Source organism: Myotis daubentonii, chromosome 2 (genome assembly GCF_963259705.1).
Source record: "Myotis daubentonii chromosome 2, mMyoDau2.1, whole genome shotgun sequence".
In the NCBI taxonomy this organism is placed as follows: domain Eukaryota; kingdom Metazoa; phylum Chordata; class Mammalia; order Chiroptera; family Vespertilionidae; genus Myotis; species Myotis daubentonii.
Window position 1 is genome coordinate 119,988,139 of NC_081841.1, and position 13,968 is coordinate 120,002,106.

At 43.5% G+C, this 13,968-nt stretch overlaps 1 protein-coding gene across 5 annotated transcripts in view; it reads left to right on the top strand.

Annotated features, from left to right (window-relative positions):
• DCLK1 (doublecortin like kinase 1) overlaps positions 1-13,968 on the top strand; it is a 574,006-nt gene that overhangs the window by 520,836 nt on the left and 39,202 nt on the right. For all 5 annotated transcript variants that reach the window (XM_059684420.1, XM_059684417.1, XM_059684419.1 and 2 more), the window contains exons 12-13: positions 5,299-5,432; positions 13,554-13,631. In XM_059684420.1, the coding sequence (XP_059540403.1) occupies positions 5,299-5,432; positions 13,554-13,631 (212 nt within the window). The remainder of the gene's footprint in view (positions 1-5,298; positions 5,433-13,553; positions 13,632-13,968) is intronic.

Here is a 13,968-nt window from a genome sequence, read left to right on the forward strand (position 1 = left end):
GGAGAACATCTATAGTATTTAAAGGCCTGGGATGAACATTAAATTATATATCATGTTGTGAATACTCTTTGATTGACAGTTAATATACTTCCACTTCACGAGTGAGTCATGTTTTATGAAGTCTTCAAAATACAGTTATAGCAAAAGTTCTTATACTAGAACCCCACTTGCTGAAACAGGCTGTCCAAACCTATGCTTGCAGCCTTTGATGTCCTTTCTGGAAGATGGTCAGGATGAGGAGGCATGAAGAACAAAGTCAGAATCGATTTGGAGTGTGGTATAAGCCAAGGTCTCAGCATTTTAAATGTGAACTTCTTAGAAGCTTTGCTGATTCCTAACTTTTAATTAAAAATGTAGTTTAAAGTGAATTTATAGCTTCCATTTGGGAAAATACTTCCTGGAGATGCTTTTGTGAGTGTGTGTGTGTGTGTGTGTGTGTGTGTGTGTGTGTACATACATGTTTGAAATAGATGTATTTAGCAATCTGTAATTTTAATAGAGTTTTAGTTTTTCTGGCCTCACTCATGCCCCTCTGTAATTGGCTTAGGAAGAGACAAAGGTGAGCATAGGCGCTAATGGTGAGTCCCAGTTGTGAGCTGGGCTCCTTATGCCACTTAGAAGAGGCACTCTCCCATTGGAGGTGTGGTAACCTAGAATATATTCTTCTAAATCCTTCTCTCAAGGTGTTGACAGAGCAGAGAAATCTTGTTTCCTGCCCTGCCTTACAGTAAGTAACTTAAACAGAATTCTAACCTAGATGCCTGGACACTTATTAACCTGCAAAAATATTTTTTCCTAAATAATTTCCAATGTACTTGCATCTACAAATGTTTTCAATTAAATGCATTAGACCTTCATTTCTAAGCTCTTACTTCCCTTATAAGCTCCACTGTAACCTCTTTATGTTCATAAAAGTTCTACTATTCAGTTTCCAAAACAAACAAAAAAAGGTGAACATTGTAAAGGTGATTAAAGAGAGGAAAAAAGAACATCATTTAATTCTAGGTATTGCATTAAAATAGTATTGTTTACTTAAGAAGTATTGTTACTTTAGGTAATCCTCATTTTTTATTTTAGGTAAGTTTTTAATGTTTTATATCTTAGTTATTGAAACTTTGAATTTTATTGTTCAGCTATCCTATCTAATAAAAGAGAAACATGGTAATTAGCGTACGACCGCTACCGTTCCCATTGGCTAATCAGCGAGATATGCAAATTAACTGGAAGCCAAGATGGCGGCCGGCGGCCAGGCAGCTGACAGGAACAGGGAGGCTTCCTTGCTTCAGGGACGGAGGAAGCCAAGCTTCCCCGCCTGCCTTGCCCGCCTCTCAGCTGCACTCTAAGCAACATTGTAACAAATATAGAAGCTAAACAAAACCCCGGGCTTCAGCCAGTAGGACCGCAACATTGTTTCAAATACAGAAGGTAAACAAAGGCCAGAAACCTGCTTTCAGCAGCGAGGTCTCATAGCTGGAGCTGAGCCTCAGAGCTAAAGCTGGCCCAGAATTTAAAAAAAAGGAAAAAAGGACAGGTTGGGAGCTTCAGTCACCCGCCAGCTTGAAAATGGCCCTCAGCCCCTCACCCAGGCTGGCCAGGCACCCCAGTGGGGACCCCCACCCTGAAGGGGGTGTGACCAGATGCAAACAGCCATCATCCCATCACCCAGGCTGGCCAGGCACCCAAGCGGGACCCCCACCCTGATCCAGGACACCCTTCAGGGCAAACCAGCTGGCCCCCACCCGTGCACCAGGCTTCTATCCTATATAGTAAAAGGGTAATATGCCTCCCAGCACCGGGATCAGCGGAGCAGCGAGGCCTCCCAGCACCGGGATCAGCGTGACGGGGCAGCGCCCAAACCCCCTGATCGCCCTGCGGCTCTGTGTGTGACAGGGGGCAGGGCCACAACCTCCTTATCCGCCCTGCTCTGTTCGTGACAGGGGGAGCTCCCCAACCCCCGATCGCCCTGCGGCTCTGTGTGTGACAGTGTGCGGTGCCCCAATCCCCTGATTGGCCCTGCTCTGTGTGTAACAGGGGGCGGTGCCCCAACTCCCCTATCGGCCCTGCTCTGTGAGTGACAGGGGGGAGCTCCTCAACCCCCTGATGGGCCCTGCTCTGTGCATGACAGGGGGAAGCTCCTCAACCCCCTGATTGGCCCTGCTCTGTGTGTGACAGGGTACGGAGCCCCAACCCCCCTGATGGGCCCTGCTCTGTGCATGATAGGGGGCAGCGCCCCAACCCCCTGATCAGCCCTGCTCTGTGCGTGACAGGGGGTGGTGCCGCAACCTCCCTATCGACCCTGCCTTGAGTGTGACGGGGCGGTGCCCCAACCCCCCATTCAGCCCTACCCTGAGCGTGATTAGGGGTGGCATCGCAACCTCCCAATCCACCCTGCTCTGTGCATGACAGGGCGGCGCCCCAACCCCCCAATCGGCCCTACCCTGAGCGTGACTGAGGGTGGCATCGCAACCTCCCAATCCGCCCTGCTCTGTGCATGTCAGGGGGCGGTGCCCCAACTCCCCAGTTGGCCCTGCTCTGAGCCCGACCAGGGGCTGCACCTAGGGATTGGGCCTGCCCTCTGCCACCCCGGATCAGGCCTAAGCCAGCAGGTCGTTATCTCCTGAGGGGTCCCAGACTGCGAGAGGGCACAGGCTGGGCTGAGAGACCCCTTCTCCCCCCCAAGTGCACAAATTTTTGTGCACCGGGCCTCTAGTATTAATATAATTGGCATATTGCTATATGTAAGATAGAATTCCTATCAAAATGTAGATGTTCAAAAATAAAACCTAACCTTGCTTCATGTAAGAGAATTACATGGTAACTTAGCCAAATGGCTCAGTTGGCTGGAGCATCATCCTGTACACCAAAAGGTTGCAGGTTTAATTCCCGGTCAGGGCACATATCTAGGTGGCAGGTTCGATCCCTGGTCAGGGAGCATGCAGGAGGCAACTTATCAATGTTTCTCGCATTAATATTTCTTTTTCTGTGTCTCTCTCTCCCTTTCTTTCTCTCTCAAAATCAATAAAAACATATCCTTGGATGAGGATTAAGAATAATAATAAAGAGAATTACATAATCATATTCAGAACTAAAATGTAACTTATGACTAGATCTGCCAACATCTGCTTTCGTCCAACTTTTGAATCAAGTTAGGTGATTGTAGATAGTATGTTTAGAAAAACACACAAGATACCTGTGTAAATGGTGGTGTGAAAATTGAAATCTGACCTAACAGAACATCAAAGCAAGAGATTACTTTGCCTTTTAGAAATGTTATTGTTAACAAAATGGAATTAAGGAAGTAAAAAATGTGTCTCTTTCTGGGAAATAAACCTAATGATCTACTTGATGTTTTCATATTAGATTTCTTTTCATGAAAAACATTTGCTTATCACTGGATAGCAAGAATGGCTTTTTTTTTTTGCTTAAGAGCATTCATTCAGTCTGCGGATGATATTGTACTTTGCAGCTCTGATAGCTTAAAGTTCATAACTCAAACTTGTTTGTGCTGACCAGGGATGGACAGCTGCTTCGTCAAAGTAAGGGAGGATAGTCCATCCCTGATAACAACTGGGCAAAGCCACATCTGTTAAGTACGTACAGTTGTCCTTATCCTAACAACCCAAGCGCTGGTGAAGCCTCTGGGCACCTGCACAAGGGCAGCTTCCATTTGACCATAGTCATGCCCTTAGGGAGAGAACTCCATGTTCCGAGTGTGGAGTGTGGGGAAAAAATAAAATAATATTTTTCTGCCCAGAAAAGATGCAGTATCTCCAGAGAGGAGGATCTGATTATCTGACTCTGCCAAAACAGATACAAATGATTATTGCTGATCATGCAGCTTAGCTAGCCAAACATCTGCACTTTCTGCTGCAGTGAAATGAAAAGTTAATCTACTTTTTCCAAAAGGCAGACATAATGTGGGAATGATAACAGCACTTCTGATGTGTGGAGATGTGCCTTGCTGTTGGAGAGGTTCAAACTACTAGAGCAGGTACACATGATCATAGAGCAATAACAGAAGAACATGTAGACCTCAACTCACTGGAAGAATTATTTTGATATACAAGGGAAACTTCTCCATGTCCTTGAAGCATCTCCTGCCTTTGCTGAGAATATTAGTCTTTTACTATTGTTTTCTTTATCTTATTGACTTCAATGTGGGCACTGAATCAGAATTCTGAATACCTTTTGATATTTTCTTTGAAATAATAGACATTGTTTGGGAGCCTTTTTAAAATATATTTTTATTGATTTCAGAGAGGAAGGGAGAAGTTAAGAGACATAGAAACATCAATGATGGGAGAGAATCATTGATTGGCTGTCTCCTGCACACCATATACTGAGGATCGAGCCTGCAACCCGGGCATGTGCTCTGACTGGGAATCAAACCCGGAACCCTTCAGTCCTCAGGCCAACACTCTGTCCACTGAGCCAAACCAACCAGGGCTGGGAGACATTTTAGAGCAGATCCATTTGGTTTGATCCTGGGCTAGAACTAAATCAGTGTAAATACTTGCCTATGGTCACATGCACCTTTCTCTTAATTTGTGGGATGAAAATCTGGAGACTTTTACTGCCTTAATAAGGAAACCTGGGCAGAATGCTGACTCCACACTTGATAAATCTTTCCAAATTGCCACAGGTGAAATGAAATATTAATATCCCTTTCAGTTACTTACTTTAAAAAATAAAGTATTTTAATACACATTTAGAACTTTCTGTTCAATTACTAAAGAATTGCATTTTTAAAGCTTCTTACATTAAAAGAAAGGTAATTATTTTCAGAAATTGGAGATACTTCACAAGAGACTTTCTATATTTCATTGTATTATGCAAATCAGCTTTAATTGTAGAAACATCGGATTCAGATAAGCAAACAAAAACAAAAAAAGCCAACTCCCATAATTTTACTACCCAGATTCAGACACACCATGGTCTCTCATTTTCCTTTGCCCTTAGTTTTTCTTTAATAGACATTTAATGCAAACCAATCTGTTATCCTCACTTCCAAACATAGTTCATTTCAATAAATTTATGTCACCGTTTTGTTGCCGTAGAGCATTTTATTGTACAAATGTGTTATAATTTATTTAACAGATTTCCATTTGCTGGTTATTCAGCATGTTTCTAATTTGGCAGTAATCTAAAGAAAGATATCCTCATATGTATATCCTTGCATAATTATCTGAAGTTTTTATCATAATTACATTCAATTTAAACCACAATGCTCCTCGTTTCTTCAGGGAGGAGATTCTGAGCTCTTGGTTAAGGGGATTTCACTTTTTACTTTCATGTTAGGTGTATGAACACCAAGATGGCAGCAAATCACTGAAGCTGGGTGACTTTGGACTGGCTACCATTGTGGATGGTCCCCTGTACACAGTCTGTGGCACTCCAACATATGTGGCTCCAGAAATCATTGCAGAGACTGGGTAAGTGCTTCCTGTGGGATATGCTTGCCAAAGAACTAGTCTGCTTCAAGAATAGGAGAAACAGTACTGCTCTGTCCCATCCAGATAAGTAGCTATCAGATTTCTTCACTCTTTTTTACTTGAAAGTAGGAGCCATTTTCTCTTTTTTCCCAATCAAATTGCCAATTACTGTAACTTGTTTAAGGCTTCCATTTGGCCTTTGTTAAAGATAGAACAGCAGTTGTTAACCCCAGAGTAAAAAAATGTTTGGAGCAACAGAAAAACATAGTGTTGATAATTAACTTACTTTTGGAGATAAAAGAAGCAAGCACTGCTGTGTGGTGTGCCATGATTACAATTTCCTTTCATTATTTCATTCAGCTGGCCTTATTCTTCAGCCTTGGTTCCATTTTGGCTCTCTTGGCACCATTGATTATCTGTGAGGTACAAACACTCTTAGGTATCACAGGGTCACTGGGAATTTGCTGGTTTCTATGTGCAGCAGTATAAAGAAGAGTGAAAATTTCTAGAAAGGGGGTTGGCCTAATACTTACCAAGGACCTATTCTTTGTCAGGAACTAAGCTCTTTTACTGAATTCTTACTCTTCCAGTAGATGGTATAATTCCTGATTGGCAGATGAATAAATTCAGGCTTGGATAATTGAATATAGTGTAAGTTCATGACTAGATAGTAGTGAGTCAGCATTTAACTTAGGTCTGGTAAGTAAAATGCTTTTTTTTAAATAAAGATCCCTATTTCTCACCAGCATCATAGGCAAGGTTTTGCAGCACTATACTAGTATGTAAACAAAAGTATTAGGAAAGAGTGGGGCAGTAAGAGAATATAACCCTACTTTTTTTTTTCTATCAGCAGCACAAAACCACAGCTAATGGAGTAGGATATATCCACTGTGATTAGTTAGGGATCGTTTTTCTGCTTGTACCATAAACCAGAAAGGCAGAAATACAAAACAGGAATTTCAATAGGGAAACCCCTAAGGTGAGATGTGAGGTAATGAGGACTTTTCTATTAATCAAATTTGAGTGAATTGGAAGAACACATCTGTAGCCATGCCTGACCTCCCTCACAGGGTGCTATTTTAGGCATTGCTCTGTTTCTACTGTTAGTATTTTGAGACTTGCTGGAGGGAGTGGTATGGGATAGAGGGAGGATTTGGTAGGTCTCTTGAAGACCTTGGTTAGAGCCCAACTCTGCCATTGCCAGTGTGTGATTTTGAGCAAACCTATTTACCCCTCTGAACCTCAGTTTTCTCTTCTATAAAATAAGCAATAATACTTATTTTGTAAAACAGATTTGTTGGGAAAACAAAAGATAACTTGTGTCAGTGCTTTATAAATTGGAAAACATCCTATAAGTATTTATTATTTCAGAGAGTTAGATAGTCTTAAGGCTCCACCAATCATTATTTTAAAATTGATATGACTCCCAGTCAAGCCATCTACAAATTCAATGCAGTTCCTATCAAGATACCAAAGGTATATTTCACAGAACTAGAAAAAATATTCCAAAATTTATATGGAATTACAAAAGACCCCAAATAGCAACCTTGATCTTCAGAAAGAAGAACAAAGTTGGAGGAATCACACTACCTTACGTCAACTATACTACAAGGCCATAGTATCAAAACAGCATGGTACTAACATAAAACACAGACATGTAGATCAAGGGAACAGAATAGAGAACCCAGAAATAAATTTATGCCTTTATAGTCAATTAATATTTGACAAAGGAGGCAAGAATATACAATGGAGTAAAGATAATATATTTAATAAATGGTGTTGGGAAAAATTGGACGGATATGTGCCAAAAAATGAAACTAGGCCACCTTCTTACTAGTATACTACACACAAGAATAAACTCAAAATGGATTAAAGACTTAAATGTTAGCTTCCCCAAACCATAAAAATCCTAGAAGAAAACAGGCAGTAAATTCCCAGACACTTCTTGTAGCAATATTTTTCCCTTTGCAGGCAAGAAAAACAAAAGAAAAAACAAACAAATGAGACTACAACAAACTAAAGAATTTTTGCACAGCATAGGAAATCATCCACAAAATGAAAGGACAACCCACTGAATGGGAGAACATATTCACCAATGATACATCTGATAAGGGGTTGCTATCCAAAATATATCAATTATTTATATAACTCAACAAAAGAAAGACAAACAACGCAATTTAAAAAATGGGCAAAAGACCTGAATAGACACTTCTCCAAAGAGGACATACAGATAACCATGTGAAAAGATATTCAATGTCATTAATCAGAGAAATGCAAATTAAAACCATAATGAGATATCACCTCACACTGTCAGAATGGCTATCATCAATAAATCAACAAACAAGTGTTGGTGCTGATGTAGAGAAAAGGGAACCCTTGTGCACTGTTAGTGTGAATGCAGATTGGTGCAGTCACTGTAGAAAGCAGTATGGACTTACCTCAGAAAATTAAAAATGAGACTGCCTATGACACTGAGATTTCACTTCTGGGAATATATCCAAAGAAACCTGAAATATTATTTTGAAAGAATATATGCACCTCTATGCTCATTGCAGCATTATTTACAACTAGAGGCCTGGTGCACAAAATTCATGCACTGGGGGTCCCTCAGCCTCTCCTGTGCCCTCTTGCTCCTTACCACCTGCCTGCTTGCTGCTCCCTACTGTTCGGCTCACTGCTCCTTAGTGCTGCCATGGAGGCTCCTGCTACTGCCACTGCGCTCACCAGCCGTGAGCCTGGCTTCTGGCTGAGCAGTGCTCCCCCTGTGGGAGCGCACTGACCACCAGGGAGCAGCTCCTGCATTGAGTGTCTGCCCCCTGGTGGTCAGTTCATAGTGACCAGTCATTCCACTGTTTGGTTGATTTGCATATTAGGGTTTGATTATATAGGATAAGATATTGAATGTGAACTGTAAATGAAAAATAAAATTTAAAAAAGAACCAAATAAAATTTTAGATCTAAAAATTTTTAAATATATATATATATTTTTTTAATTCTCACTTGAGGATGTTTTTAAAATTGATTTTTAGAGAGAGAAACATCCCTGTGACAGAAAAATACCAGCAGGCTGCCTCTGCACCTGCTGACCCACTGGGATCTAACCTAAACCTAAGTATGTGCCCTAACCTAGAATCCAGTAGGAACTCCTTTGGTGTACAGGTTGAGATTCCAACCAATTGAGCCACCTGGCCAGGGCAGATCTGAAAAAAAAATTTTAAATGACCTCCAGGCCCTGGTTGGTGTGGATCAGTAGTTAGAATGTCCTCCCATGCACCAAAGGATCATGGGTTAGATTCCAGGTGAGGGCACATACACAGGTTGTGGGTTCCATCCCTGTCGTATTGCTTGGGCAACTGATGGATGTTTCTCTTTCTCTTCCCCTCTCCTTTCCTCTCTCTCTAGAATCAATGAAAAAAACATATCCTTAGAGGAGGACTTAAAAAGAAAAAAAATGATGGTTTGGTTCGGTTCAGTGGATAGTGCTTCTGCAGGCGGACTGGGTTGCATGCTCAATCTGGGACCCTGGTCGGAGATTTAGCAAGAAGCAACCAATTGATGTCTCTCACATTAGTTTCTGTCTTTCTCCCTCCCTGCCATTCTCTGTAAAAAAGAAAAAAAAAATCAGTGAAAAAATGTCCGCAGGTGAGGATTAACCAAAACAAACAAACAAACAAACAAACGCCCATCCCCAGTGTGATTATTGAAGGAGCATATGAAGTATTTGTTGAATGAACAGGAAAGGATGGGACTTCGCTTTCTAACTATGTTAGCAACTCTGCAAGCCAGAGGGTTTATTTTTTATTTTAATTTTTATTGATTGATTATTTTAGAGAGAGGAAAGAAGCGAGAGAAACATTAGTGTGTTTTTCCACTTATTGTGCTCTCTTTGGTTGCTTCTTGTCTGTTCCCTGACCAGGGATCCAACCCGCAGCCTTGATGTATCAGGAGGAGGTTCTAACCCACTGCCCTGTGTGCTACCTGTCAGGGCCCCTCAACAAAACCCCTCTGACATGCCTTGGTCCCTGCTGTGGGTTGGAGCTCCTCTGCCACAACAAAGGTTTGGGTTCCATACTATCAGGGCACCTACTTAGGTTTTGGGTTTGATCCCTGGTCGGGGCTGACTGCTGCTCAGGAAGTGACCGAGGACAGTTGAGGTCCGTGTGCTCTAGTCATTAGGCAGGGAGTTGGGGTTTCATTGCCGACCTGGTGGACTCGGATCCCCACTACCCTGGTCCTCCATCGAGGACGACTTCAGCTATGGCAGCTGCGTGGCCTCCACCAGTGTACACATCCGCATGGGTAGGTCACCCTCCCGCAGCTCGCCAGGCCCTGCTGCTGCACAGTCGCCAGGGAGGCGGATTTCGGTGTTCCCAGGGAGAGCGCCCTCCTGGCCAGACTCCCAGGGAGAGTGGGGTCCTGAAGGAAAAGGACTTCGGTCTGCCTCCCTTTGGGGCTCCGGGCTGGAGCAGAGCGCCAGTCCTGCACAGGGCTCAGAGGCCCAGAGGATGAGAGTCACTCAGAGAGGCCTCCTAGCTAGGTGCTGAGGAAATGAAACTGGAGCCCTTCCTCCTTGAACCCTGTCCTCGTTGGTGTAGAAAGGGATAGATGAAAGCCTCAGCAGCCTTACTGGCACATCTTTAAATGAAGATGTTACTTACTTTTGGTGAAAATAAGTTTATTGTGCAATCAATATTGTGTAATCAATGTGATTACACAATAACCTGCATTGAGCTATCTGCTGAGATGTTTGTGCTTTAGGTCATGTGAACACATTTTATTTTATTTGACACAGCCTCAATGCCCCAGCCTCCAGTGGCATGCAGCCATGCCCACCCAGACTAATTTGCATATTACCCTTTTATTAGATAGAAGACTAGTGCAGTGGTCAGCAAACTGTGGCTCACGAGCCACATGCGGCTCTTTGGCCCCTTGAGTGTGGCTCTTCCACAAAATACCGATTTCTGCACATGGGCCATGAAGTTTCAATCACACTGTACGTGTGCGCCCGCACGTGGTATTTTGTGGAAGAGCCACACTCAAGGGGCCAAAGAGCCGCATGTGGATCGCAAGCCGCAGTTTGCCGATCATTGGACTAGTGGCCCGTTGCATGAAGATTTGCGCAATAGGCCTTCCTTTCCCTGGATGATGTCACCAGTTTTCCTCCAGCACCTGGGACCCAGGCCTTTGGTCCAGCCGCAGCAGCTAGGCTTCGCTTATCTGATCTGGCTGCTCCCAGCCCCTCCTTTTTTTTTCTTTTTCCAGTTCCTCCAGCAGAGGCCAGAACTGGCTGAAAGCCTGGGTTGCCCCTGGTGACCCAGGCTCCCAGCCACTCCTTGAGCGGAGTCCAGGGCCAGCAGGAAGCTTGGCTTCCTCTGTTGTTGGGAAGAACTCAAGCATCCTGCTCGCTCCAGCTCCGTGGCCACTGCCATCTTCAGTCATCATCAGTCTTCAATCTGCACCTACGTATGCAAATTAACCACCACCTTTGTTGGGTTAATTTGCATAGTTGCTCTGATTGGGTGGTGGGTGTAGCTGAGTGGCGGAGTTATGGAGTGATGGTTAATTTGCATGTTTCTCTTTTATTAGATAGACTAGAGGCCTGGTGCACTAGAGCCCAGCCTGTGCCCTCTCACGGTCTGGGACCCCTCAGGGGATGACCACCTGCTGGCTTAGACCCGCTCCCCAGGGGATTGGGCCTAACATGGCAATCAGACATCCCCCTGGCAGCCCTCGGGGGATGTCCACTTGCCAGCGGGGAGCAGGCCTAAACTGCAGTCGGACATCCTTAGCGCTGCTGAGGAGGCGGGAGAGGCTCCCACCACCACCGCTGTACTGGAAACCATCAGCCTGGCTTGTGGCTGAGCAGAGCTCCTCCATGTGGGAGCTCACTGACCACCAGGGGGCAGCTCCTGCATTGAGCATCTGCCCCCTGGTGGTCAGTGTGTGTCATAGTGACCAGTCATTCCCAGTCCTTCTGCTGTTAGGGTCAGTTTGCATATTACCCTTTTACTATATAGGATAGAGGCCTGGTGCACAGGTGGGGGCCAGCTGGTTTGCCCTGAAGGGTGTCCCGGATCAGGGTGGGTGTTCCGCTTGGGTGCCTGGCCAGCCTGGATGAGGGGATGATGGCTGTTTGCAGCTGGTCACACCCCCTTCAGGGTGGGGGTCCCCACTGGGGTGCCTGGCCAGTCTGGGTGAGGGGCTGAGGGCCGTTTTCAGGCTGGCAGGTGACTGAAGCTCCCAACCTATCCTTTCTTTCTTTCTTTTTTTTTAATTCTGGGATTTATTTACCTTCTATGGCTGTCACTGGAACTGAGAGCCAGCTTTAGCTCTGAGGCTCAGCTCCAGCTCTGAGACCTCGGCTGCTGAAAGCAGGTATCTGAGTTTGTTTGACTTCTATAATTGAAACACTGTTGCAACTCCAGCTCTGAGGCCTGGCTGGCTGAAAGCAGGTTTATGGGGTTTGTTTATCTTCTATAATTGCAACATTGTTTCTTAGACTACAGTTCAGAGGCTGGCAGCGGCAGGCGGGGAACCTTGGCTTCCTCCATCACTGGAGCAAGCAAGCCTCCTGTTCACTTCAGCTGCCTGGCTGTCGGCCGCCATCTTGGTTGGCAGTTAATTTGCATATCTCACTGATAAGCCAATGGGAAGGGTAGCGAAGTTACAGTTAATTACCATGTTTGTCTATTATTAGATAGGATAGCCAAGATTTGGAAGCAGCCTAAGTGTCTTTAAATACTAATAGATGAGTGGATAAAAAAGCTGTGGTACATTTACACAATGGAATACTACTCCGTCATAAAAAGGAAGAAGATTTTACCTTTTGTAACAGCATGGATAGATCTGGGGAGCATCATGTTGAGTGAAATAAGTCAGTCAGAGAAAGACAAGTACCATAAGATTTCATTCTTATGTGGAATTTAATGACAAACTGAACTACCAAGCAAAATAGAAACAGACTCATAGATAGAGACCAGGCAGACAGCTCTGGTGGTGGATGGTGTTGGTAGGGGTAGGGTGGAAGAATTGAGCAAAAAAGAAAAAGAGAGACATAGAGAGAACTCAACAGTGTGGTGATTGCTGGGGGAGAGAGGAGTAGAGGTAGAAGAGAGTGTAGAGGGGATAAATGGTGATGGCAAAACAAAAGAAAACAAAACACAGATGTCCCAAAAGGGTTGCTTTAGACTGGCAAGTAACTCAAGCCAATTTGTTTTGCTCCATGTGAGCAAATCCACTAAACATTTGCTAGGGGAAAGATGAAATCTAATTTTTAGGAAGAGGCTTGGTTATCATCCATGAGTTTTATTTATACAGGTCTCTATGAAGTGTCTCTATCCAAATATATATCTTGATGAGTATTAGCATATTGTTTGAAATAGGACTCGGAAGATAATTAAAGTAGTAGATGCTGTCAGTGCTCTATCTGTAAACCCTTAAGACGACCTATTTCATAACTTCTACCTGACAGCACCTGCAACTCTTTTCTTAGGGGCTCCCTTGGGCTGCTGGAGCTTTCCCTGAATGAGTAGGAAAAAGGCTACAGTGACAAGGAATTAATATCAACCCCAGCAGTGATACCAATTACTGTTGGGAATGAGTATATAGATACCCCAGCCTCCTCACCCTACTGTTGGAAAACTCTGAGGTTCCTGTACTTCCATAGTCTCTCAGAGCTCCTAGGGAGATTCAGCCTCAGTTGCCCTCATTAGTAACTGATTTGATAACTTCCCTTCCCTTCTCTGTCTCATTTCCCCACTCCTTAGCTGGTGTTTCCTGGGATCACCTCCCAAATAAATTACCTGTGCTTGAACATAAAAGTAAAATTGATATGACTATAATAAACCTTTTTGCTGAAACCCTTCACTAACTGATATCTGGATAGGAAACTAGCCATGCATTACTTTGATTTATATTCATGTACCTTAGGTAATCTCTTTTTTATTATTCTTTTCTTGAATCCTGTTTACTTGGTGGGTTTTAATTTAGTGTTTGTTGTTGGGTTTTTGTTTTGTCTGGTTCAGTTCTTTTGGTTTTGAATAGGAGAATCACCTATTTTGCCATGCCCCACAATTTTGTCCTGGTCTGACTTTGTAATTCTGATGTCACTTACTTTTTCAGATATGGCCTCAAGGTAGACATCTGGGCAGCTGGTGTAATCACGTATATCCTGCTATGTGGCTTCCCTCCGTTTCGTGGGTATGGGCAGCAATCTTTTATTAGCACCAACAAAGCATTTCTCTATTCTCAGAAAGATCTGATCAGCCTGCAGCACAAAAAGATAATAATAAGAATTTGACTTATAACGTCTATTATTTTTTTCATGTTGTGCATGCTAATTTACATGCCTTCCATATATCTTCTTCATATAATTTAGAAACTCATTTTATTGCAATTTACCAAAACTGTTCCATATTAACATTTTGAATTGCTTAAAACTCATTTTACACATTTAAGGGGAAAGGAAGGGCTTCAATGCTCAAGAATATCCTGAGTTGACATTTTAGTCCTATTTTTCTCTCACTGTTGTCATTCA